At 44.0% G+C, this 24,870-nt stretch overlaps 1 protein-coding gene across 1 annotated transcript in view; it reads right to left on the bottom strand.

Annotated features, from left to right (window-relative positions):
* The window catches only part of galk2 (galactokinase 2), a 120,113-nt gene that overhangs the window by 8,985 nt on the left and 86,258 nt on the right, over positions 1–24,870 (bottom strand). The window contains exon 9 of the mRNA XM_085968684.1: positions 11,551–11,752. Coding sequence (XP_085824810.1) covers positions 11,551–11,752 — 202 coding nt within the window. The remainder of the gene's footprint in view (positions 1–11,550; positions 11,753–24,870) is intronic.

The following is a 24,870-nucleotide window of genomic DNA, read 5'->3' on the forward strand; positions in this document are numbered from 1 at the left end:
ACTTTTCGGCGCGAATTTTGCACACAGACCCTTTCAGCGCAAAACAGCAGGAGCTGGCAGGATATAAAGATAGCTCCTGAGAAGCTATCGCTCTCTCTTACTTCCTTGGACCACAGGCGAGCAGGTTTCTGACTCCTCAGCAAGGCAATCTAGTAAGGAGTTAAAGGGGGGTGGTAATTTAAGGGAAATTGCTAAGATTGTTTAATTAACATTGTAGCCATTTATCCCTCGTTTTTGCCATCTGTCTTCCCCCATTTAAGCAATTGTACAGTGATTACTAAAATCGTGTGGTGTAGTTTTCTTTAGTGTAATAAAAGTTGATTTTCTCACATCCAGACCAGTTGTCCGTTTTTAATATATTAATTATAAGTCCTCCATTCCGAACTGGAAGGTGGGGTTTAGCGATTCGAAACCGCTGTTTGGGATTGGTCAGAGGTGCAGTGGCAAAAAGCTGCTTGACCAGGTAAATTACCGTAAACCAGGTAAAGGAAGGTAAATTACCGTAAACCCCGAAAAAGATGCCCCCCTACAACTACCAATGTTAGGCTGACTGATATTAAGTTGTGTCGTTTACCCTTTCTCCCTTCTTGAACAGAGGTGTTACATTGGAAATCCTCCAGTCCTCTGGCACAAGTTCCATAACCAAGGATGTTTGAAAGATTATAGTCAGAGTCTCTGCTATTTCCTCATTAAATCTTCTGAGTATTCTAGAATGCATGCCTTCAGGGCCTTTACCACTGAGTTCCATCAATATTTTCAGTACTATTTCTTTATCAACAATTATCCTATCCAATTGTTTCACTTCCTCTTTTTGTACCCTGCTTGTTCATTCCCATTAGCACAACCTTCTGTGAAAACTGAGGTAAAGTACTTGTTCAGTAAGAAGTGCTTCAGAGAGATTGAACTGAACATATTTATAATAATAACCATGTCAATCTTAATTCTTCTGACTTTTGATTAGCTATGAAACAGCATTTGGAGCCTGTTTTAGCCCATTAAAACCTTTAAAAAAAAAAGTTACTCCATCACTACGATGTTGAATGGGGGCAAGGGCAAAGAAGAAAAAAAGGTGTGTAAAGAATTTTATTTTGATAGAGTATAGTAAAGATAGATTATGTTAAAGAGATAATTAAATTAAAGTTAAAAATAAGAGAGAGAGAATGGGTAACAAAAGAGAATGAAAGAATAAGGATCCACAAGGTGAGCAGAATTATTATAGCATTAAAATATTTAAGTGTTCATTTTTCTAGCTTAGGGTTAATATTGCAGTACTAAAGGTACGCAAGACATCTGAGTAGTTGTATTATTGTAATCTGGATGTATATGTTGATTGTGGTATGAGAGCTGAATATTTACAAAACTGCTGGTCAAGGGAGAGTCTTTTCTCTGGACATGCTGGCAGTCCAGTGCTCATATCCATGCCATTTCCTTCAGTATTTCTGTACACCTATGCTGAACTAATAGCTGGGAGAATACCAAGTTCAACTTCCACATAGAGATAACAGTCTCTGCAATGCTATAATGTTTGCAGTACTGTTAACAACATTCCTCATTGTGGCCGATGGTACCAGGAGTGGAGTTATTTTATGTTTACTAGAAGTTAACCTTCCTCTGAAGTTAAATTGATATTTATTGAAACCTGGGGTGTTTGATATTAGAATTCAGTGCCATTAGCTAATTGTCAGAACTATCAGTGGCAAAAGAGGATGCAATGGCCCCCACATATACTCCTGAATTGTCGGACCTTATAAACATATAAAAATACCAAAAATTGTAAATATGTCCTATCCAGATTTTGTATCTATGGCTTAATAATCTAATATAACTAAAGTTAATCTATGTTATGCACTGTATTGTTTTAAACACCAGATGGCTGCATACTCCACACAGTCTGACTGTCAGTCAGTTGCCTTTGATCAGTTGTGAAACCAAGTTTGTTTGCTTCATAACTAGTCAACACCATTTGGAAAAAAGACTTTGTAACAGTGTGAACCTGTCTATGGTGTGTAACCGATGTTTAGGTAGTATAGTTGGACTTTAAAGAAAGGGTTAATTAATAACCTTGTGGTAAAGGGGCCTTTAGGGAAGAGTGACCATAATATGATAGAATTTTATATTGAGTTTGAAAGTGATTTAGTTAAATCCGAAACTAGGGTCTTAAATCTAAACAAAGCAAACTACGTAGTAGAGGGGCGAGTTGGCTAAGGTAGATTGGGAAACTACATTAAAAGGTATGACGGAAGAAGACAAGCAATGGCTATCAATTAAAGAATTAACACATAATTTACAACAAATATACATTCCTTTAAGGCACAAATACCCCACAGGAAAAGTGGTCCAACCGTGGCTAACAAGAGAAGTTAAAGACAGTATTAGATCAAAGGAAGAGGCTTATAATGTTGCCAAAAAGAGTAGTAAGCTGGGGATTGGGAGGATTTTAGAATTCAGCAAAGGAGGACCTAGAAATTGATAAAGAAAGGGAAAATAGAATATGAGAGTAAACTAGCAAGAGACATAAAAACAGACTGTAAAAGCTTCTATAGGTATGTAAAAAGGAAAAGATTAGCGAAAGTAAATGTGGGTCCCTTACAGGCTGAGACAGGAGAAATTATAATGGGGAATAAGGAAATGGCAGTGAAATTAAACAAATACTTTGGCCCCGATTTTCCCGGAGCCGTCGGGCGAGGTTTCAGGCAGACGGGGGCTGAAAAATCGCAGAAATAGGGGGTCACGACCCCCCCGCCCGACTTTCGCCCCCGTCTTTCAGCGCGACCCGAATGAGTCCCGCCCGCCGCAAGCGGGAATGGTCGGCGGGAGCCTAATGACCAATAATTGGCATGTTTAATCCTATTTTCAGGGGCCCTTGGCATTTTCAGCCTTTCCCCACGTAAAACACACCAGGTGGGAACACCGCTGATGAAACTTGGCGTGAACAATGTCGGCTTGCTTGCTTTCAGCTGCAGGTCAATCAGGACTGAAGAGATTTAATCAGCCAGCATTTGTAGGCTGCAGGACCTTGTTGCTGAAAGCTTGGGGCAACTTGTTGAAGGCTTAGGCACAGCTGTGGAAGGTTGGAGCCTCACACACTTCTCCCCTGTGTGCTTCTGGGAAGCCCCTCTCAGCACCCTAACTCAGCACCTCCACAACGGAGGCATCTGCCAGAAGCATGGGAGGCCTTTTGTTCCTTCCTTTCTTGGCATTAGAGGATCTCCAACAGCACAGGAGGCTGCAGCAGATCCAGCAACAACAGCAGATCCAGCAGCAACAGCAGATCCAGCAGCAACAGCAGCACCAGCAGGAGCGACAGGCTGCGGCTCAGCCACCTGAGGCAGCACAGGCCAGAAGGGGCCAGCGCATGGAAGGCCGTCGGCGCAGGAGATACCCCCCAAACAAGGTCTACAGGTGAGCTACCTCAACATGACTGAGCAGCAGTGCCAGAGGCGGCTGCGACTTTCGCGAGAGGTAGTGACTGACATCTGCGCAATGCTGCAGCAAGACCTGGAGCCCAGAGCACCAGGTCGACACTCCTTACCAGTGGCCATCAAAGTCACCACCGCACTCAACTTTTATGCCTCAGGCTCCTTCCAGGGATCAGCAGCAGACATCAGCGGCATCTCCCAGGCGGCCGCACACACTTGCATCAAACAGGTCACCGATGCCCTCCTTGCCCTCGCGCGCAATCACATCCATTTCACCCGGGATCGCGCAAGTGTGAGGGCGCGAGCGATTGGATTAGCTCAGCTGGCAGGCTTTCCAAGGGTGCAGGGCGTCATTGACTGCACACGTGGCCCTTAGGGCACCCCACCGCAATCCAGGAGTTTTTGTCAACCGCAAGGGCTTCCACTCCCTTAACGTTCAGCTGGTGTGTGACCACAAGAAGGTGATTTTGCATGTTTGTGCCAAGTACCCTGGCAGCTGCCATGACTCCTTCATACTGCGCCAGTCTACTGTGCCTCTGCTATTCAGTCCGCCAAACGAACTTCAGGGATGGCTACTTGGAGACAAGGGATATCCCCTGCGCTCCTGGCTAATGACGCCGTTGAGGAGACCAGCCAACAAGGCTGAGGAGCGCTACAACTCCAGCCACATTTCCACCAGATGCATTATCGAGCAAGCCATCGGATTGCTGAAGATGCGCTTCAGATGCCTTGATAGATCAGGGGGAGCCCTACAGTACTCATCAGCCAGGGTCTCCAAAATCATTGTGGTATGCTGTGTGCTTCACAACATGGCACAGCGTCGTGGCTTGCCGATTCCGCAGGACCAAGAGGCTCCTCACAGAGTCTCCTCGGATGAGGATGATGCTGAGGAGGAGGAGGTGGAGGACGGGAACGAGCATCCTGCAGTGGGCCGCCAACCAGCGGCACCAGTGCGCAACAACATTGCTGGGCGAAATGCAAGGAACGCACTCATCCTGGGCAGATTTGCCTAGCCTGGTACATCAAACACTGCAGCCTCACTGCTTCTTAACTGACCATGGACAGTGGCCCATGCTTGCGCATTTCTATCTATTTGACCAGCTTGCTTGCTTACATCTGCAAGTTATCCTAAGGCCTCAATGTGATATCTCCATTCGCCAAATGACAGACGCCATAACTGCTGCAGCTGCCACCAGATTTTTTATGTCCAAGAAAGTGTTGGCATTAAAAATATTTACAAGACCTTTCACCCAAGTGACTACCCTTGTGATTAGTGGTGCTTCATTTTTCTCTTACACGTGCTCCTACGTAGTGCTACCCCTGTGGCTTCAGCAGATGTGGAGGCCCCTTGCTCACTTTCCTGCTGCGCCTGTCTCGACAGCTTTGGCGGGCGTCCTCTGGGGTGGCGAGCCTGTGAGGGCTCGCCAGCAGTCTGCTGCTCCTGCGGCTGTGCAGGGCTTGAGACTCCTATCTCACTGGGTTGTGGACTCCGGTGGGGCTCTGACCAAGGGCTCTGAAGTGGCATGGAAGTGCAAGCGCGTGGAGGGGAGCCCCCACTTCCTTGAGGTGTGCCAACAACCTCCCTCTCATGGGTCAGCTCCCCCTCAGTGCCTGCAAGTGGCTGGAGAGCACCTTGCTGCACATCAGGGGGGCCATGGGGACCCGTCTCTGTACTGGAAGTCCTGCTCAGAGGGACTTCCATGAAGGTCTGGTCTCGGTGCTCAATAGATGCCCATTGCTCCTCAAGAGATGTCATTCTATTCAGAGCACTCACCATGTTTCCGATACCCTGGCGACTAAACTCCTCCATGGCCGCAGCCCTCCTCTCCTCGGCTGCAGCCCTCCTCTCCTTGGCTGCAGCCCTCCTCTCCTCGGCTGCAGCCAGCATTGCCACGGAGGTAGCCATCCTTTCCGTGGTGATGCTTTGATGCGCCAATGACTCCAATAAGGCTCTGCTCATGCTCGCCATGGACTCCTCCATTCGCTCCACACTCGCAGCGACCCTGGAGACAAAACCTGCCAGAGACTCCTGCATCTGTGCATGGAGATCCATCACCTCCTCTCTTGTGGATGGACCCAGAGGCATAGGGTCGACATGCAGCTGAGCTGAGCTGGCAGAGCCCTGCGCCTTCCGACGAGGACTCTCCACTGCTGTCCCTGTCTCCACAATCTGCTGATGCTCACTTGTGAGCTGTGATACACCAGGTGACAACTCTACTCTATGTCCCGAAGGTCCCACCGAGGTGTGAGTGTCTGCGCTGGTGCTAGGTGCGTTTACTTCTGCTGACGATGCCTGTAAGCCTGACATCGGTAGTGGGGAAAATGCTAGAGTCTATTATAAAAGATGTAATAGCAGAGCACTTGGAAAGCAGTGACAGGATCTGGCAAAGTCAACATGGATTTACAAAAGGTAAGTCATGCTTGACTAATCTACTGGAATTTTTTGAGGCTGTAACTGGTAAAATAGATAAGGGAGAACCAGTGGATGTGGTGTATTTGGACTTTCAGAAGGCTTTCGATAAGGTCCCACATAAGAGATTAGCGTGCAAAATTAAGGCACATGGGATTGGGGGCAAGGTATTGACTTGGATAGAGAACTGGTTGGCGGACAGAAAGCAAAGAGTTGGAATAAACGGGTCGTTTTCCGAGTGGCAGGCAGTGACTAGTGGGGTACCGCAACGATCGGTCCTAGGGCCCCAGCTGTTCACAATATATATTAATGATCTGGACGAGGGAATTGGATGTAATATCTCCAAATTTGCAGACGACACAAAACTGGGTGGGAGGGTATGCTGTGAGGAGGATGTCGTGAAACTCCAGTACGATTTGGACAGGTTGGGTGATTGGGCAGAAACATGGCAAATGTACTATAATGTGGATAAATGTGAGGTTATCCACTTTGGTGGCAAAAACAGGAAGGCAGATTATTATTTGAATGGCAATAGATTGGGAGAAGGGGAAGTGCAAAGAGACCTGGGTGTTCTTGTGCACCAGTCGCTGAAGGTAAGCGTGCAGGTGCAGCAGGCGGTTAAGAAGGCAAATGGTATGTTGGCCTTCGTAGCAAGAGGGTTCGAGTACAGGAACAAGGATGTCTTGCTACAGTTGTACAGGGCCTTGGTGAGACCACACCTTGAGTATTGTGTGCAGTTTTGGTCGCCTTACCTGAGGAAGATCGTTCTTGCCATGGAAGGAGTGCAGCGAAGATTCACCAGGCTGATACCTGGGATGGCAGGAATGACGTATGAGAAGAGATTGTGTCGATTGGGCTTATACTCACTGGAGTTTAGAAGATTGAGAGGGGATCTCATCGAAACCTATAAAATTCTGTCAGGCCTGGACAGACTAGATGCAGGAAGGATGTTTCTGATGGCCGGGGAGTCCAGAACCAGGGGTCATAGTCTAAGGATAAGGGGTAAGCCATTTAGGGCTGAAATGAGGAGGAATTTCTTCACCCAGAGAGTGGTGAACCTGTGGAATTCTCTGCCACAGAGGGCAGTGGAGGCCAGTTCATTAAATATATTCAAGAAAGAGTTGGATATATTTCTTAAGGCTAAAGGGATCAAGGGATATGGGGAGAATTTGGATGATCAGCCATGATCTCATTGAATGGCGGAGCAGGCTCGAAGGGCAGAATGGCCTACTCCTGCTCCTATCTTCTATGTTTCTCAGAGGCTGGCGCTTCCTCTGAGGAGTCTGGCTGCACAGCCTCTTCCTCCTGGGCAGTGGCGGTGGGCGCTCCGGATGGTCCTGCGGGGGAGTAAAGGAAAGAGTTAGAGATGTCATGCCAAGGCTACTTGCACATTGGATTTGGCAGATGCTCACAAGTCCAAATGATGTGGCTTCAGAATTATATCAGCAACTCATGCTGTCAATGAGAGAGATGGGAAACTTTTCTGTCACCAGCTTTTGGGCTTGCTCCTGTCTCTCCTGCCCCAGCTTCCTCAGGCACGTCAGCCCCAGCAATCTCCAAAACTGCTTCTTCCCAGGGGGTCAGGTGGGCGAGTGAGGGTGGTCCTCCTCCAGTCTTTGCTCGTTCTCTCCTATTTTGAGCTCTCTTTTCCTGCAATGAGGGAGACAAGTGGAGCTTGAGTGAGAATGAAGGAGTGAGTGTAGAGATTGCATAGCAAAGATACTTAGAAGGAGACAAAGATGGTGTGAGGCTGCAAGGCCAAGGGCCCTCCCTGTCTGCTGGCAGTTGTGTTACAAGCATCAGAGTGAGAGGCAGTGTGAGGGCTGCATGGTGGAAGAGTTATGTGCATGTGAGAATAGAGAGATAGGGAATGGGTAAGGGTGCATGGAAGTGACTGTGAAGTTGGATGTGGAGGAGGTGATAGTTGAAGCTGAGTGCTGTTGGGGAAAGACAATGGGGAGCAGCCGGAGGGTGATGGGAACTTCATACTTACTTTTCCTGTGCGGTGTAGGTCATGGAAGCGTTTCCTGCACTGCATCCACGTACGACGGGTCACTCCCACAGAGTTCACCTCTTCAGCCACCTGCATCCAGGCAGCCCTGGTCTCTTTGGGAGGCCTCTTCCTCCGAGATAGGGAAGAGGACCTCCCTGCGGGCCCTAACCCCATCTACCAATGTCTGCAATGATGTTTCGTCGAATTTTGTGGCAGCTCGGCCTCTGCCGCTGGCAGCAGCTGATGCAGGCTCCTCTGCCATTCTGATAGACTGGTTGGGAAGCCTGCAGAGGTTGAGAAGCTTGTTGGACACTTTAAAAGCACCACGAATGATGACATCATACTGTGGGGCTTTCTGACTGGAAATGGACACTTAGCAAGGGTGCCCACATACTGGAACTTAATTGGCCACTTGATGGAAAATTGCGTGCAGCTGGCTGGCCCATTTAGATTCGGGTCGGAACCCGACATTCAGGGAACCCGAAAATTTCCCGCGCGATCGGGAAAATCGGGGCCTGTGTGTCTGTCTTCATGGAAGAAGACGCAAAACACTTCCCGGAAATAGTGGAGAACCAAGGGTCTAGCGAGAATGAGGAACTGAAAGAAATTAGTACCAGTTAAAAAAAATAGTACTGGAGAAATTAATGGGACTGAAAGCCGATAAATCCCCTGGACCTGGTAGCCTAAATCCTAGAGTTTTGAAAGAGGTGGCTATAGAGATAGTGGATGCATTTGTTGTCATTTTCCAAAATTCCATAGATTCTAGAATGGTTCCCACGGATTGGAAGGTAGTAAATGTAACCCCACTATTTAAGAAAGGAGGGAGAGAGAAAACGGGGAACTACATACCAGTGAGCCTGACATCAGTAGTAGGGAAAATGCTAAATCTATTATTAAGGACGTGGTAACAGGGCACTTAGAAAATAGCAATAGGATTGGGCAGAGTCGACACGGATTTATGAAAGGGAAATCATGTTTGACGAATCTGTTAAGAGTTTTTTTGAGGTTGTAACTAGCAGAATAGGTAAGGGGGAACCAGTTGATGTGGTGTATTTGGATTTTCAGAAGGCATTCGATAAGGTGCTACACAAGAGGTTATTAAACAAAATTAAGATTCATGGGATTGGGGATAATATACTAGCAGGATGGATTGAGGATTGGTTAACAGACAGAAAACAGAGAGTAGGATTAAATGGGTCATTTTCGGGTTGGCAGGCTGTAACTAGTGGGGTACCGCAAAGATCAGTGCTTGGGCCTCAGCTAATCACAATCTATATCAATGATTTGGATGAGGGGACCAAATGTAATATATCCAAGTTTGCTGATGATACAAAGCTAGGTAGGAATGTAAGTTGTGAGTAGGATGCAAAGAGGATTCAAGGGGATATAGACAAGCTAAGTGAGTGGGAAAGAACATGGTAAATGGAATATAATGTGGAAAAATGTGAAGTTATCCACTTTGGTAGGAAAAATAGAAAAGCAGAGTATTTTTTAAATGGCGAGAGATTGGGAGATGGTGGTGTTCAAAGGGACCTGGGTGTTCTTGTACACGAATCACTGAAAGCTAACATGCAAGTACAGCAAGCAATTAGGAAAGCAAATGGTATGTTGACCTTTATTACAAGAGGATTTGAGTACAAGAGTTAAGACGTCTTACTGCAATTATATAGGGTCCTGGTGAGACCACACCTGGAGTATTGTGTACAGTTTTGGTCTCCTGACCCAAGGAAGGATATACTTGTCATAGAGGGAGTGCAATGAAGGTTCACCAGACTGGTTCCTAGGATGGGGGGATTGTCCTTTGAGGAGAGATCGAGTAGACTCGGCCTATATTCTCTGGAGTTTAGAAGAATGAGAGGTGATCTCATTGAAACTATAAAATTCTTACAGCGCTTGACAGGGTAGATGCAGGGAGGATGTTTCTCCTGGCTGGGGAGTCTAGAACTAGGGGTCAGAGTCTCAGAATAAGGGGTCGGCCATTTAGGACTGAAATGAGGAGAAATTTCTTCAGAGGGTGGTGAATCTTTGGAATTCTCTACCCCAGAGGGCTGTGGACGCTCAGTCGTTGAGTATATTCAAGACAGAGCTCGATAGATTTTTGGATATTAAGGGAATCAAGGGATATGGGGATAGTGCAGTAAAGTGGAGTTGAGGTAGAAGATCAGCCATGATCTTATTGAATGGTGGTGCAGGCTCGAGGAGCCAAATGGCCTACTCCTGCCCCTATTTCTTATGTTATATTCTTAAGATATTCATATCATTCTGGATTTCATATAATTCTGTTTAAAGTATCCTAACTGTCAGATGTCTGACAAATTGTATTTAATAATTTAAGCATTATGCGAGCTCCATCTGAGAAACAATGGGATGAATTGGAATTGAATGCGACCACATGGCTGGTTGTGGGCAGTATCGTTAAAGATTTGTTTGGAAGTCCACTTGAAGGAAAAACTGAACTGTGGGTTGCAGATCCTCACTTCATTGTGAATTCAGAGTCAGAACAAGGAACTCCTCAACATAAACTGGCTTTACATACTCTATATGTAAGAGGAATCCTCAAAAAACCAAGGTATATTGCTGGAGGAGCATTTGTTGGACTGTTTGTATTTTAAATCTACAAAAGACTCTGTGCCAAGTTCAGCGGCAACAACAGCAAAACTTTTGGAGGGTAAAACCCCGTGAAATGTCAGCAGAAAGACATTTATCTCACTGTTCTTAGTAATTATTTACGTAAGCTTACTTCTTTTCTTTATATTTTGTGTTTAATTTATAAATAGATATAATAATTATTACAACTCTGATTCACTGATATTTTCATCATATGAATGAGATTGGATACCCTGTGCACAATTTATTACAATTTATCGTTAATTATTAATCCTGAGCTGTGTTGCTTTTGCAAGAGCAGAGATCATAGGAAGAACATTTCCCTATAGTCTGCATTTGCAGCTTGTAGCATAGCTTCTCAGGAACAGAAGGCTCCAAAATGGTTAGAAACTGATAGCCAAGTTCCGCACTCATGAGGACGGCCTCAACCGCGATCTTGGGTTCATGTCACGCTACATGTAACCCCACCTGACGTAGGGTCACCCAGACTCGAGTCGTCATTGGCTTGTTCTCTCTACACAGATGCGGCCGGACCTGCTGTGATTTCCAGCAAAAAAAAAATGGTTTTTTGTTTTTCATACAGACCCCAGCATCTGCAACATTTGACCCCTTGTGACCCCACCTCATTGTTCTTTGATGTAATGTTTTCCTGACTAACCTGTTTGGACACCATTCACACCTTTGATCGCTGTGATTATCTCTCTGCCGAGGTGTGATAAATGGCAGTTAGAAAGATTACCTGTAATCATCTGGCATTTTTCTCTGACTATATAAGCTGTGTCTTTATGCATCTCTCCAATTCACCTGACGAAGGAGCAGCGCTCCGAAAGCTTGTGATTTCAAATAAAACTGTTGGACTATAACCTAGTGTTGTGTGACTTCTTACATTTGACACTAAACAGACATATTCTAAGATCATGCTCTGAATCTTGTGCTGAAATTTCTCCTCCAACAAACTGAGATAACATGAGTCCTTATTTGTGGTTTCTCTAATTGTTGGATATAAACAAAATTCTGATTTTATGTCATTTATTTTATATGGAAAATGTGAAACAAAACATTCCTATATATAATTAACACACAACCAAACCATCCAAGCCTTATTTTTTTGGAAAACTTACATACAGATGTCCACCAGCTGATCAAGTTCCGGACAGCTGCACTCGTACATATCCCTACAGCTGACATGGCTTTGATTCATCAGTTCTCCCAACAGTTGTAATGCACTGGCAGGTGTCTCGTCACAAACTCTTTTGAATTGTAGAACTCGTCTGGCTTCACTGTAAACATGCTTAGCACGCTGGTAAAGTTTAAATGATGTCACTGGGTAGAATAGAAATAGTTAATAGTTAATAAACAACATGGAAAAATTCAAAAACAGTAACTTGCCCATTAAATAACCTTTGATTTCAAACAATTGAATACATTACCATGGTTGTTCAAATGACAACTGAAGCTAAATATGGTGACTGTAAAAATAAAGCGAAGCAATCTTTTCTAACTTGATTGCGACTCAGACTGACCAGGGTTCTATTCCAGTTGTGCATTACTATTATGAAAAAATGGTTCATTAAAATGTGTTGCCTCTATGATCATTTCTCCCTCCATGTGATTCTTATAATAGATTCCAACAGTTTAGCCTCAGTTTGCAGCAAACTTGAATTTACTACCTTAAATTGAATTCTTCAATATCTCTGAAAAGCCCATGACTGGGGAAAAATTTGCATTGTTTTCACATTTGTGAGGCTGAAGCTAACCAAAGAACATACATATAAGCCTCAGGAATGGTAGCGTAGTGGTAATGTCACTATGCTAGTAATCCAAAAGCCTGGACTAATGATCTAGAGATGCGAGTTCAAATCCCACCACAGCAGCTGGGGAATTTAAATTAGGTTAATTAAATAAATCTGGAATAATTACTAGTATCAGTAATGTTAACCATGAAACTATCGGATTGTCGTAAACCATCTGGTTCACACAAATCATTGTGGAGGTGAAATACAAGCAATGATTTGTGTGTACAACAATATGTTTATAGTAATCAAAATTCTGGAGTGCAGACGGGGCTATTATTATGAATACTGTTTGCTAATCAAGGAACTGGAGAAGAGGGATATGCTCACAGGGATTGGTGGCTGTCAAAAGTTCATAGATGATATGTGATCGGTAATGGGTTCAGTAGAAGAGGCAATTGAAGGTGGAAACCATGCAAAAGCAGCACGGAGCTGAAATTCTGTGGGACCAACATCCCAGGATGCACCCATTGGTGACCTCTGCTCCTGATCCTATCAATATGCGCAGCCAGGGAGAGGTCATCTCATTCAACTATTGCCAGAAGGTGTACATGCCACTCGGGGCACCTCAGTTGCCCAGCTGACTGAGGAGGCTAGTACAGTAATTGTTGTGGAGGCTAACTGCTCCAGGGAATGCTGGACACTCTCAAAACAATCGAAGAAAAAAAACTATGATGCAAGATAAGAATATATTCAAGAAAAATGTCTGTTGTTCATTTTGGTGGGACTGCCCTCACCGTTCCATTCTTACTTATCTGATGAAAGCCAAAGCACCTCTAACAATGCTTCTGTTCTTATCCCTGGCAATCAGTGGGCTAGCATCAGAAATGACCATGAAAGCCACTGTATTGTTGTTAAAAACTGGTTCCATAATGTCCTTCAGGGAAGGGAGTCTGACACTCCTGCCCAGTCTGAGCAACACGCAACTCCAGCCCCACAATATTTGGTTGACTTTAAATGCTTTCATGGAAATTAGGCATGGACAACAAATGTGACCTTACCAGCATCATCCACATCCTGAGAACACATTTTTAAAAAGTAAATCCTGGCAAATAAACTAATGTAAACATCTAGAAATTCTGTTGCCAATATTAGTGGATGAGCATTTAACATGTTCATATGACATTCCTCTGCTATTTTAACACCGGTGTTAACCAGTTTATTTTAAGTGAGATACACATCTCGCTAAAATAAGGGACAGAGGAATGTCATACAAGACCATTAATCATTCATCTGCTGGCACTGTCAACAGTAATTTCCAGGCTAAGGAGACTAAACAATGTAAGAAAAATGTAGACTACAATTAAATGCTATATCTAAATGCCAAAAGCATTAAAAATAAGATGGTTGAGCTAGAGGGAAATGTAGCAGCAGGAGATTATGATGCTGTAAGTACGACAAAAACATGGCTCACCCAGAAGATGGGTATGAATTAAATATGTTGGGGCAGAGATGTTCTGGAAGGATAGGTAAAATAGGAGAGGAGCGATAGTCTCATATGTTCAGGAAGGTGAATTGATATCCCTAGGGAAGACTTGAAATGAAATATTCTGGCTTGAATTAACAAACAGGCAAAGGGTAGGATTAACAATAAAGGTCTTTTACCGAGCCCCTGGCAGGATAAAGATGATGACAACATAGATGATGACATAAGAAGGGCATATGCAGATAATAATATAATTACAGGTGACTTTAATGACCCGGTATTAACTAGGAATTCCTAAATAGAAATGAGACAACAGAATCAAACTAGTGAATGTGGTACAAGATTGCTTTTTGACGCAACGTGCCAATGGCCTCGAAGGACATCTAGGCCTGGTTTTTAACAAATGGTCAGGACAGCATGAATAATACAGAAGTAATGGAACCTCTAGAATCTACTGACCAGAAGTATGATTAAGTTTAAAGACTATTTATAAATCTTAAGATGAAGACACACCCAGCCCAGTCGTCGTTGCAAAGTCCTCCTCACTAACATCTGGGAATTGGTGACAAAGTTGGGAAAGCTATCTCACAGATTAGTCAACCAATGGCCTGACATATTGATACTGACAGAATCATACCAATCAGCAAATGTCCCAAACTCTTCCATCACTATCCCTAGGTATGTTCTGTCTCGTTGATACGACAGACCCACCAGAGGTGGGGGCATAGCAGTGTACAGTCGGGAGGGGAGTGACCCTTGGAGTCCCCAACATTGACTCCGGACACCATGAAGTCTCCCTCAGCTAATGAATCAGTACTCTTTCACATTGAACACCACTTCGAGGAAGCACTGATTGAAAATTATAGCAGCAGAAAGATAAATCATTTAAATTACAAAATGCCTCAAAAATTCACTAAGTCTTGTAACATGGAATGCAGACCTATGAGGAAAAGCTTACATATAAAATCAGATATTTTCAAAGCATAAACATCCCAGATGTTAGTGAGGAGGACTTTGCAACGACGACTGGGCTGGGTGTGTCTTCATCTTAAGATTTATAAATAGTCTTTAAACTTAATCAACTGCCTGGCAAAGCAAATATTCACTAAAGAAATAAAAAAACTTGCATTTATATAATGCCTTTCACGACCACAGGACATCCCAAAGCGCTTTACAGCCAATGAAGTACTTTTGAAGTGTAGTCACTGTTGTAATGTAGGAAACGCGGCAGCCAATTTACGCACAGCAAGCTCTCACAAACAGCACTGCGATAATGACCAGATAATTTGTTTTAATGATGTTGGTTGAGGGATAAATATTGGCCAGGACAACAAGGATAACTCCCTTGCTCTTCAAAATAGCCCATGGGATCTTTTACGTCCACCTGAGAGAGCAACGGGGCCTCGGTTTAATGTCTGATCTGATCGACGGATACAGGACCTCCATTCATGCCCCCTCATGGTTTTGAAGAGCGAATTGGAAGATCAAATGGGATAACTTCACAATAAACAAATCTGTCAATTAAAAACAGGGCTCAAAGGCAGTGGGACTGGCAGACAGGTGGCTTGCCTTAGTGAATGCAGCAGTTTACATAAGATTGCTGCATAGGGGTCAGCAATCCCAACACTCCACTAAGCTCAATGTAAAATCAGGTGTCAACCTTGGCTCAGTGGTGGTGCTCTCAGCTCTGAGTCAGAAGGTTGTGGGGTCAAGTCCCACTCCAGGGACCTCAGCAAAAAATCTGCCTGACACTCCAGTGCAGTTCTGAGGGAGTGCTGCACTATCAGAGGCGCTGTCTTTCGGATGAGACGTTAAATTGAGGGTCGGTCTGCCCTCTCATGTGGACGTAAAAAATCCCACACACTATTTCAAAGAAGAGCAGGGACGTCCTCCCCGGTGTCATGGCCAGTATTTATCCCTCAACTAACATCACAGCAACAACGAAGTGTATTTATATAGCGCCTTTAGCACAGTAAAACGTCCCAAGGCACTTCACATGAGCGTTGTCAAATAAAACTTGACACTGAGCCACATAAGGAGATATTAGGGCAGATGCTTGGTCAAAGAAGTAGGTTATAAGGAGCATCTTAAAGGAGCAGAGAGAGGTAGCGAGGCAGGGAGGTTTAGGGAGGAAATTCAGAGCTTGGGGCTTAAGGCACAGCTGCCAATGGTGGAACGATTAAAATCGGGGTTGCTCAAGAGGCCAGAATTGGAGGTGCGCAGATATCTCAAGAGGGTTGTAAGGCTGGAGGAGATTACAGAGATGGGATGGGGAGTTAGGACACGGGCAGCAGAGTTTTGGATGACTTCAACTTTACAGAGGGTAGAAAATGGGAGGCAGGCCAAGAGCTAATTGGAATAGTCAAGTTGGAACAGTCATATTAGCTCACTGCTGTGGGTAAATTTACTGCCACGTTTCCTACATTATAACTACCCTCCAAGATACTTCACTGGCTGTAAAGCGCTTTGGGAAGTCCCGAGATCATGCAAGTGCTATGCAATTGCAAGTCTTTCATTTTTAAAGGCACTTGGGTGTAATAGTAGACTCATCACGTTCAGTGCCTAATGTGGTGAAACAATTGAAAAAGCTAACAGACCCAGATCCAGACCACCACCCCCCACAATGTCAAAAAATCATGCTGGGAGCTCGTTTTGTTCAGGCGTGATTTGGTCCGAGCATAAATGAGAGGGAAATGAGAGGGTAATGACAGAAAATAGGACAAATTAAGTCACCACATCATTACTGCATAATTTGGGACAGGCACTTCCACCATCACCAGAAAATTGGGCGGATATATTAAAATGGTCAGAGATCTGAAAATCTGGTGTATCCATTTGGAAATCTAGGCTAAAGGGTCATACATGTTTTGAATAATCTACTAGGCAGAATAGCAGAGGCAAAAAATTTTGTTGTTCAAAGTGCAGTTGGAAGGAAGGAGTGCACATCTCTATGGAGGCCGTCTAACTTTTCATCTATTAATCTAAATGGATTTTATAAAGGATGTGCAACCATATTCTGCTAAATCCGTGTTTGGAGCACTGAATTGTTGGTTCATTATTTGAGGGGGGAATGGTAGGAATGCAAGGTTAGAGTTAAGGAACAGAAAAGGAGCTTTTACATTGCTGGGTGCTTACTAAAGACCCCCAAATAGTGAGAAGCAGACAGAGGAGCAAACCTGTAGGCAAATATCAGAGAAATGTAAAAATAATAGTACGGGACTTCAATTACCCTAATATAGACTGGGAAAAAAATTTAAAGGGCAAGGGGGGGGAAGAATTCCTAAAATGTGTACAGGAGAACATTCTTAATCAGTATGTTTCTAGCCCAATGAGGAAGGACGCAGTGCTAGATCTAGTTCTAGGGAATGAAGTGGAGTGTGTTTCAGTGGGGGGAATATCTGGGTAATAGTGATCATAATATAATTAGGTTTAAAGTAGTTATGGAAATGGACAAAGAAAAATCAGAGGTGAAAATATCCAAACTGGACGAGAACCAATTTCAGTGATTTGAGATGGGATCTAGCACAGGTGGACTGGAAACAAAGAATGGCCAAAAAAACAGTAAATGCACAATGGCAGGCCTTCAAGGTGGAGATAGTTCGGGTACAAACCAAGCATATTCCCATAAGAAGAAAAGATAAGGCAGCAAAAACTAGGATGACAAAAGAAAGAGATTAAAATAAAACAGATGTTTCCACTTGTGAGCAAGACCAGACCTAGGGGCCATAAATAGTCACTAATATGAGATAAGAAATAGTATGGGAAAGAAGTCACTGGTGGGATTGGTCTATAGACCCCCTAACAGTAGCTACACTGTAGGACAGAGTATAAATCAAGAAATAATGGGGGCTTGTAAGAAAGGTACTGCAATAATTATGGGCGATTTTAATCTTCATATAGATTGGACAAATCAAATCGGCAAGGGTAGCCTTGAGGACGAGTTCTTAGAATGTATTCGGGATGGTTTCTTAGAACAATAAGTCGTGGAACTAACCAGAGAGCAGGCTATTTTAGATCTGGCAATGTGTAATGAGAAAGGATTAATTAATGATCTCATTGTAAAGGATCCTCTAGGGAAGAGTGATCATAGCATGATTGAATTTCAAATTCAGTTTGAGGGTGAGAAACTTGTGTCTGAAACTAGTGTCTTAAACCTAAATAAAGGCAATTACAAAGGTATTAATACAGAGTTGGCGAAAGTGGACTGGGAAAATAGATTAAAGGGTAAGACGGTAGATAAGCAGTGGCAGACATTTAAGGAGATATTTCATAACTCTCAGCAAAGGTTTATTCCAGTGAGAAAGAAAGACTGTATGAGAAGGATGAACCATCCATGGCTAACTAAGGAAGTTAAGGATGGTATCAAATTGAAGGAAAAGGCATATGATGTTGCAAAGATTAGTGGTAGGCCAGAGGATTGGGAAATTTTTAGAAACCAGCAAAGGATGACTAAAAAAATAATAAAGAGGGAGAAGATAGATTATGAGAGTAAACTAGCTAAAAATATAAAAACAGACAGTAAGAGCTTCTACAGGTATATAAAAAGGAAGAGAGAGTAGCTAAAGTAAATGTTGGTCCCTTAGAGGATGAGACTGGGGAATTAATAATGGGAGACTTTGAACAATATTTTGTATCAGTCTTCACGGTAGAAGACACTAAAAGCATTCCAATAATAATTGATAATCAAGGGGCTATCGGGAAGGAGGAACTTAAAACAATCACTATCACTAGAGAAAAAGTACTAAGCAAACTAATGGGACTGAAGGCTGACAAGTCCCCTGGACCTGATGGCCTGCATCCTAGGGTTTTAAAAGAAGTGGCTGCAGAGATAGTAGATGCGTTGGTTGTAATCTACCAAAATTCCCTGGATTCTGGAGAGGTCCCAGCGGATTGGAAAACTGCAAATGTAACACCCCTATTCAAAAAAGGAGGGAGACAGAAAGCAGGAAACTATAGGCCCGTTAGCCTAACATCTGTCATTGGGAAAATGCTGGAATCCATTATTAAGGAAGTAATAGCAGGACATTTAGAAAATCATAATACAATCAAGCAGAGTCAACATGGTTTTATGAAAGGGAAATTGTGTTTGACAAATTTACTAGAGTTCTTTGCGATGTAACGAGTAGGGTGGATAAAGGGGAACCAGTAGATGTAGTGTATTTGGATTTCCAGAAGGCATTCAATAAGGTGCCGCATAAAAGGTTACTGCACAAGATAAGAGCTCACGGTGTTAGGGGCAATATATTGGACTGGATACAGGATTGGCTAATTGACAGAAAACAGAGAATCGGAATAAATGGATAATTTTCAGGTTGGCAAACTGTAACTAGTGGGGTGCGACAGGGATCAGTGCTGGGGCCTCAACTATTTACAATCTATATTAATAACTTGGATGAAGGGACCGAGTGTACTGTTGCCAAATTTGCTGACGATACAAAGATAGGTGGGAAAGCAAGTTGTGAGGAGGACACAAAGAGTCTGTAAAGGGATATAGATAGGTTAAGTGAGTGGGCGAAAATTTGGCAGATGGAGTATAATGTGGGAAATTGTGAGGTTATCCACTTTGGTAGGAAGAATAAAAAAGCAAAATATTATTTAAATGGAGTAAGAGTACAGAATGCTGCAGTACAGAGGGATCTGGGCGTCCTCGTACATGAAACACAAAAAGTTAGCATGCAGGTACAGCAAGTAATTAGGAAGGCAAATGGAATATTGGCCTTTATTGCAAGGGGGATGAAGTATAAAAGTAGGGAAGTCTTGCTACAACTGATGAGACCACACCTGGAGTACTGCATACAGTTTTGGTCTCCTTATTTAAGGAAGGATATACTTGCATTGGAGGCAGTTCAGAGAAGGTTCAGTAGGTTGATTCCAGAGTTGAGGGGGTTGTCTTATGGAGGAAAAGTTGAGCAGGTTGGGCCTATACTCATTGGAGTCCAAAAGAATGAGAGGTGATCTTATTGAAACATATAAGATTCTGAGGGGGCTTGACAGGGTAGATGCAGGGAGGATGTTTCCCCTCGTGGGGGAATCTAGAACTAGGGGACATAGTTTCAGAATAAGGGGGCACCCATTTAAAATGGAGATGAAGAGGAATTTCTTCTCTCAAAGGGTCGTGAATCTTTGCAATTCTCTACCCCAGAGAGCTGCGGAGGCTGAGTCAGTGAATATATTCAAGGCAGAGATAAACAGATTTTTGAAAAACAGGGGAATCAAGGGTTATGGGGAGCCAAGTGGAGTTGAGGCCAAGATCAGGTCAGTCATGATCTTATTGAACGGCGGAGCAGGCTCGAGGGGCCGAATGGTCTACTCCTGCTCCTATTTCTTATGTTCTTATTAATAAAGCCAATCTGGAATTCAGGAGAAACTTCTTTACCCAGAGTGGTTAGAATGTGGAACTCGCTACCATATGGAATAGGTGAGGCGAATAGCATAGATGCATTTAAAGGGAAGCTAGTTAAACACGAGGGAGAAAGAAGTAGAAAGGTATGTTGATGGGGTTAGATGAAGGGTGGGAGGAAGCTCGTGTTGAGCATAAACAGTGGCATGGACCTGTTGGGCCATATAGCCTGTGCTGTAAATACTATGTAAGAAAAAGGTTTTGACAATTGTCAGCTACCGAATACAGTGGAAAACCAGCCAGAAGAGAGAGTATAGGGGAAATTTAAAAAGGATACAAGGGCAAAGAGAGAATATGAGAAAAGATTAGCAGATAACATAAAAGGGAACTAAAAAATCTTTTTATAAACATATAAAAAGTAAAAGGATTGTTAAAAGTGGAGCCAATTAGGGATAAAGAAGGAAATCTTCTTGTGGAGGCAGAGGGCATGACTGAGGTACTGAATCAGTACTTTGCATCTGCCTTCACGAAAGAAGAAGATGAAGTTAATTTTGCAATAGAGGAGCAGGGAGTAGAGATATTGGACAGGATAAAAATAGATAGAAAAGATATGCTAAATAGGTTGGAGTCAGTCAAAGTTAACAAGTCACCCGGTCTAGATGGATACATCTAGGTTGCTAAGGGAAGTAAGGGCGGAGATAGCAGAAGCTCTGACCACAATCTTTCAATCCTCCTTGGATATGGGAGTGGTGCCAGGGGACTGGAAGTTTGCAAAGATTACCCCCATTCAAAAAAGGGGAATAGATAAACCTGGTAACTGTAGGCCAGTCAGTCCAATGTCAGTGTGGAAAAACTACTAGAGACCATTGTCAAGGACAAAATTAATTCTCAATTGGAGAAGCATGGGTTAATGAGGGACAGCCAGCGTGGATTTGTTAAAGGTAAATTGTGTCTGGCGAACTCGATTGAGTTATTTGATGAAGTAACAGAGAGGGTTGATCAAGGTAGTGCTGTAGATGTATACAGTATATGGACTTTCAAAAAACATTTGATTAAAGTACCACATAACAGACTTATTCGGATAATAGAATGGGATTAAAGGGATGGTGGGTATGTGATTGGCTGAGGGATAGGAGCAAAGAGTAGTGAGGTCCCCAAGGCATCGGTATTAGGACCACTGATTTTCTTGTTATATATAAATGTCCTGGACTTGGGTATATGGAGCACAATTTTGAAGTTTACGGATAATACAAAACTTGGCAACGTAGTAAATAGTGAGGATATTAGTAGACTTCAGACGGACATAGACAGACTTGTGAAATGGGCAGACACATGGCAGGTGCAATTTAATGCGGATGAGTGTGAAGTAATGCACTTTGGGAGGAACAACTTGGAGAGACAGCATAATCGAAGAGGATGATACCAGGGATGAGGGACTTCAGTTATGTGGAGAGATTGGAGAAACTGAGATTGCTCTCCTTAGAGCAAAGAAGGTATTCAAAATTTTGAAGGGTTTTGATAGAGCATGTAGGGGGAAAACTTTCCTCTGGGAAGTGAGTAGGTAACCAAAGGCTACAGATTTAAAATAATTGGAAAAAGAACTAGAAGGGAAATGACGAGAATTTTTTTCCCCAACAGAGGGTTGTTAAGATCTGGATCGCACCACCTGAAAGGGTGGTGGAAGTAGATGCCATAGGAAATTTCAAAAGGCAATTGGACATGTACTTGAAGCAGACTAATTAAACAATGATGGGGAAAAAGCTGGGGTGTGGGACTAAATTTAACAGCTCTTTCAAAGAGCCGGCACAGGCTCAATCGGCCGAATGGCCTCCTTGTGTGCTGTAGGATTCTATGATTCTTGTAGGATTCTATGGTTCGTAAAGTCTTCTTTAATTCTGTTAACATTGTGACCCAAGGCACAAAAATTATTAAACTACCTTTACAGTAGCTTATATAACAATAAATTCTTCAAAACTTTAGCAGTCGGTCTTTAACAAGGCACAAATGAACGTTGATATAAAGGATAATGGGGGAGAAATTCAGTATAGCCCCGTTTGGGGCACTAACTTTGCCGGGGCGCTAAAAGTAGCGCCCCAGAAAAATTAGCGCCCCCGCGCCGAAAATTGGTCAGTTGCCCCAAAGGGAAGCGGGGCGCTACTGGAGGCGCCCCGCCTCCCTCTTGGGGCGCTGCGAGTGAATATCATGACGCTGCGGCACGTCGCGCTGTGGTATTGCAAGCCTTCCTCCCCTTCTTAAAGGGGAGGGGCCTTGTGCAGCGCGATCTGGGGCCCAGCTGGGCCCCCGGGGATCAGGAGTGAAGGCAAAAGAGCCTGGCACCCAAGAGAAGTGCCGGGCTCTTGGAGCGCAGCCGGCACTCCGCGGAGGGGGGGGGGGGGGTTCCGGAGGCCGGGGACGGGAGCGCAGGCAGGTGCTGGCAGGCGGCCAACAACAAAAATGGCCGCCCCGCACCTCACCTTTAATTTGCGCCTCCCCGGCTGCAGGTACGCCACCCTGACTCCGTCGGACATAGAGTCTGGCGGCAAATCAGGGGGCGCTCCCGGAGATCGCGGCCGGGGCGTGAGCGGGGCGCTGCGCACACCGATGACGTCATCGCCAGTGGCGCAGCGCTAACGGTTAGCACCACCACTAACCTCCCGCTGAATTTGGCGGGAGGCGTGGGCAGTGCCGTGCCCGGGTGCTAGTTGGTTTGCGCCCCACTTAGCGCCCTCTTAAGGTGCTAACGGGTGGCACAACCAACTGAATTTTTCCCCCAATTTGTATTGTAGCACTCATGTTTATATTTTTACCAGAACAGTTAATGCCGTAAATGTATGAAAGGTTCTGTCTTCACAAAGGAGGACACAAATAACCTCCCAGAGATGTCAGGGAACATAGGGTCTAATGAGAGGGAGGAACTGAATGAAATCAGTATTTGTAGGGAAATGGTGTTAGGGAGATTGAAGGCCGATAAATCCCCAGGGCCTGATAATCTACATCCTAGGGTACTTAAGGAAGTGGCCCTCGAAAAAGTAGATGCATTGCTGGTCACCTTCCAAAATTCTATGGATTCTGGAACAGTTCCCATGGATTGGAGGGTAGCTAATATAACCCCACTATTCAAAAAAGGTGGTAGAGAGAAAACGGGGAATTATAGACCGGTAAGCCTGACATCGGTAGTGGGGAAAATGCTGGAGTCCATTATAAAAAATGTAATAGCAGAACACTTGGAAAACAGTGACAGGATCAGACAAAGTCAACATGGATTTACAAAAGGTAAATCGTGCTTGACTAATCTACTGGAATTTTTTGAGGATGTAACTGGTAGAATAGATAAGGGAGAACCAGTGGATGTGGTGTATTTGGACTTTCAGAAGGCTTTCGATAAGGTCTCGCATAAGAGATTAGTGTGCAAAGTTAAAGCGCATGGGATTGGGGGTAAGGTACTGACTTGGATAGAGAACTGGTTGGCAGACAGGAAGCAAAGAGTTGGAATAAACGGGTCTTTTTCCGAGTGGCAGGCAGTGACTAGTGGGGTACTGCAGGGATCGGTCCTAGGACCCCAGTTATTCGCAATATATATTAATGATCTAGACGAGGGAACTAGATGTAATATCTCCAAGTTTGCAGACGACACAAAGCTGGGTGGGCGTGTGTGCTGTGAGGAGGATGCAAAGAAACTCCAGTATGATTTGGACAGGTTGAGTGATTGGGCAGATGCATGGCAGATGCAGTATAATGTGGATAAATGCGAGGTTATCCACTTTGGTGGCAAAAACAGGAAGGCAGATTATCAGAACAGCAATAGATTGGGAAAAGGTGAAGTGCATCGAGACCTAGGTGTCCTTGTGCACCAGTCGCTGAAGGTAAGCATGCAGGTGCAGCAGGCGGTTAAGAAGGCAAATGGTATGTTGGCCTTCATAGCGAGAGTATTCGAGTACAGGAGCAAGGATGTCTTGCTGCAGTTGTACAGGGCCTTGGTGAGACCACACCTTGAGTATTGTGTGCAGTTTTGGTCGCCTTATCTGAGGAAGGATGTTCTTGCCATGGAAGGAGTGCAGCGAAGATTCACCAGACTGATACCTGGGATGGCAGGAATGACGTATGAAGAGGGATTGGGTCGATTGGGCTTGTATTCGCTAGAGTTTAGAAGAATGAGAGGGGATCTCATTGAAACTTATAAAATTCTAACAGGACTAGACAGACTAGATGCAGGAAGGATGTTCCCGATGGCGGGGGAGTCCAGAACCAGGGGTCACAGTCTAAGGATAAGGGGTAAACCATTTAGGACAGAGATGAGGAGGAATTTCTTCACCCAGAGAGTGGTGAACCTCTGGAATTCTCTACCACAGAAGGCCGTTGAGGACAATTCATTCAATATATTCAAGAAGGAGTTAGATATATTTCTTAAGACTCAAGGGATCAAGGGATATGGGGAGAAAGCAGTGACAGGGTACTGAATTTGGATGATCAGCCATGATCTCATTAAATGGCGGAACAGGCTCGAGGGGCCGAATGGCCTACTCCTGCTCCTATCTTCTATGTTTCTATGTTTTCCACCTGTCTGGACACCGCAATAGCTCAGATATGTACTCTGCACAACAGGTTCTGTGATGGTGACTTTGGCAGGCCAAAAGGACAGCTGTGAGCTCAAGGCTTAAGATATGGTAGTATTGCACGCAAATAATGTTGTTATAGGGTAATTAGAAAGAGAAGGAAATAACTGTTCTAATTAATTTTGTCCCAGACTCCTCTTTATGACACTGAACTACATGCTGACATAAATGTGTAAAAACATCAGCTTTCAGAAGAAAATGTTACAGCTGTTTCAATTTACTTCTTAACTACTTTCTCTTCTGGGAATATATACATACCCAAAAAGCCA

Source organism: Somniosus microcephalus, chromosome 27, assembly GCF_052327205.1.
Source record: "Somniosus microcephalus isolate GS21.2 chromosome 27, FLI_Smic_1.0, whole genome shotgun sequence".
Lineage (NCBI taxonomy): Eukaryota > Metazoa > Chordata > Chondrichthyes > Squaliformes > Somniosidae > Somniosus > Somniosus microcephalus.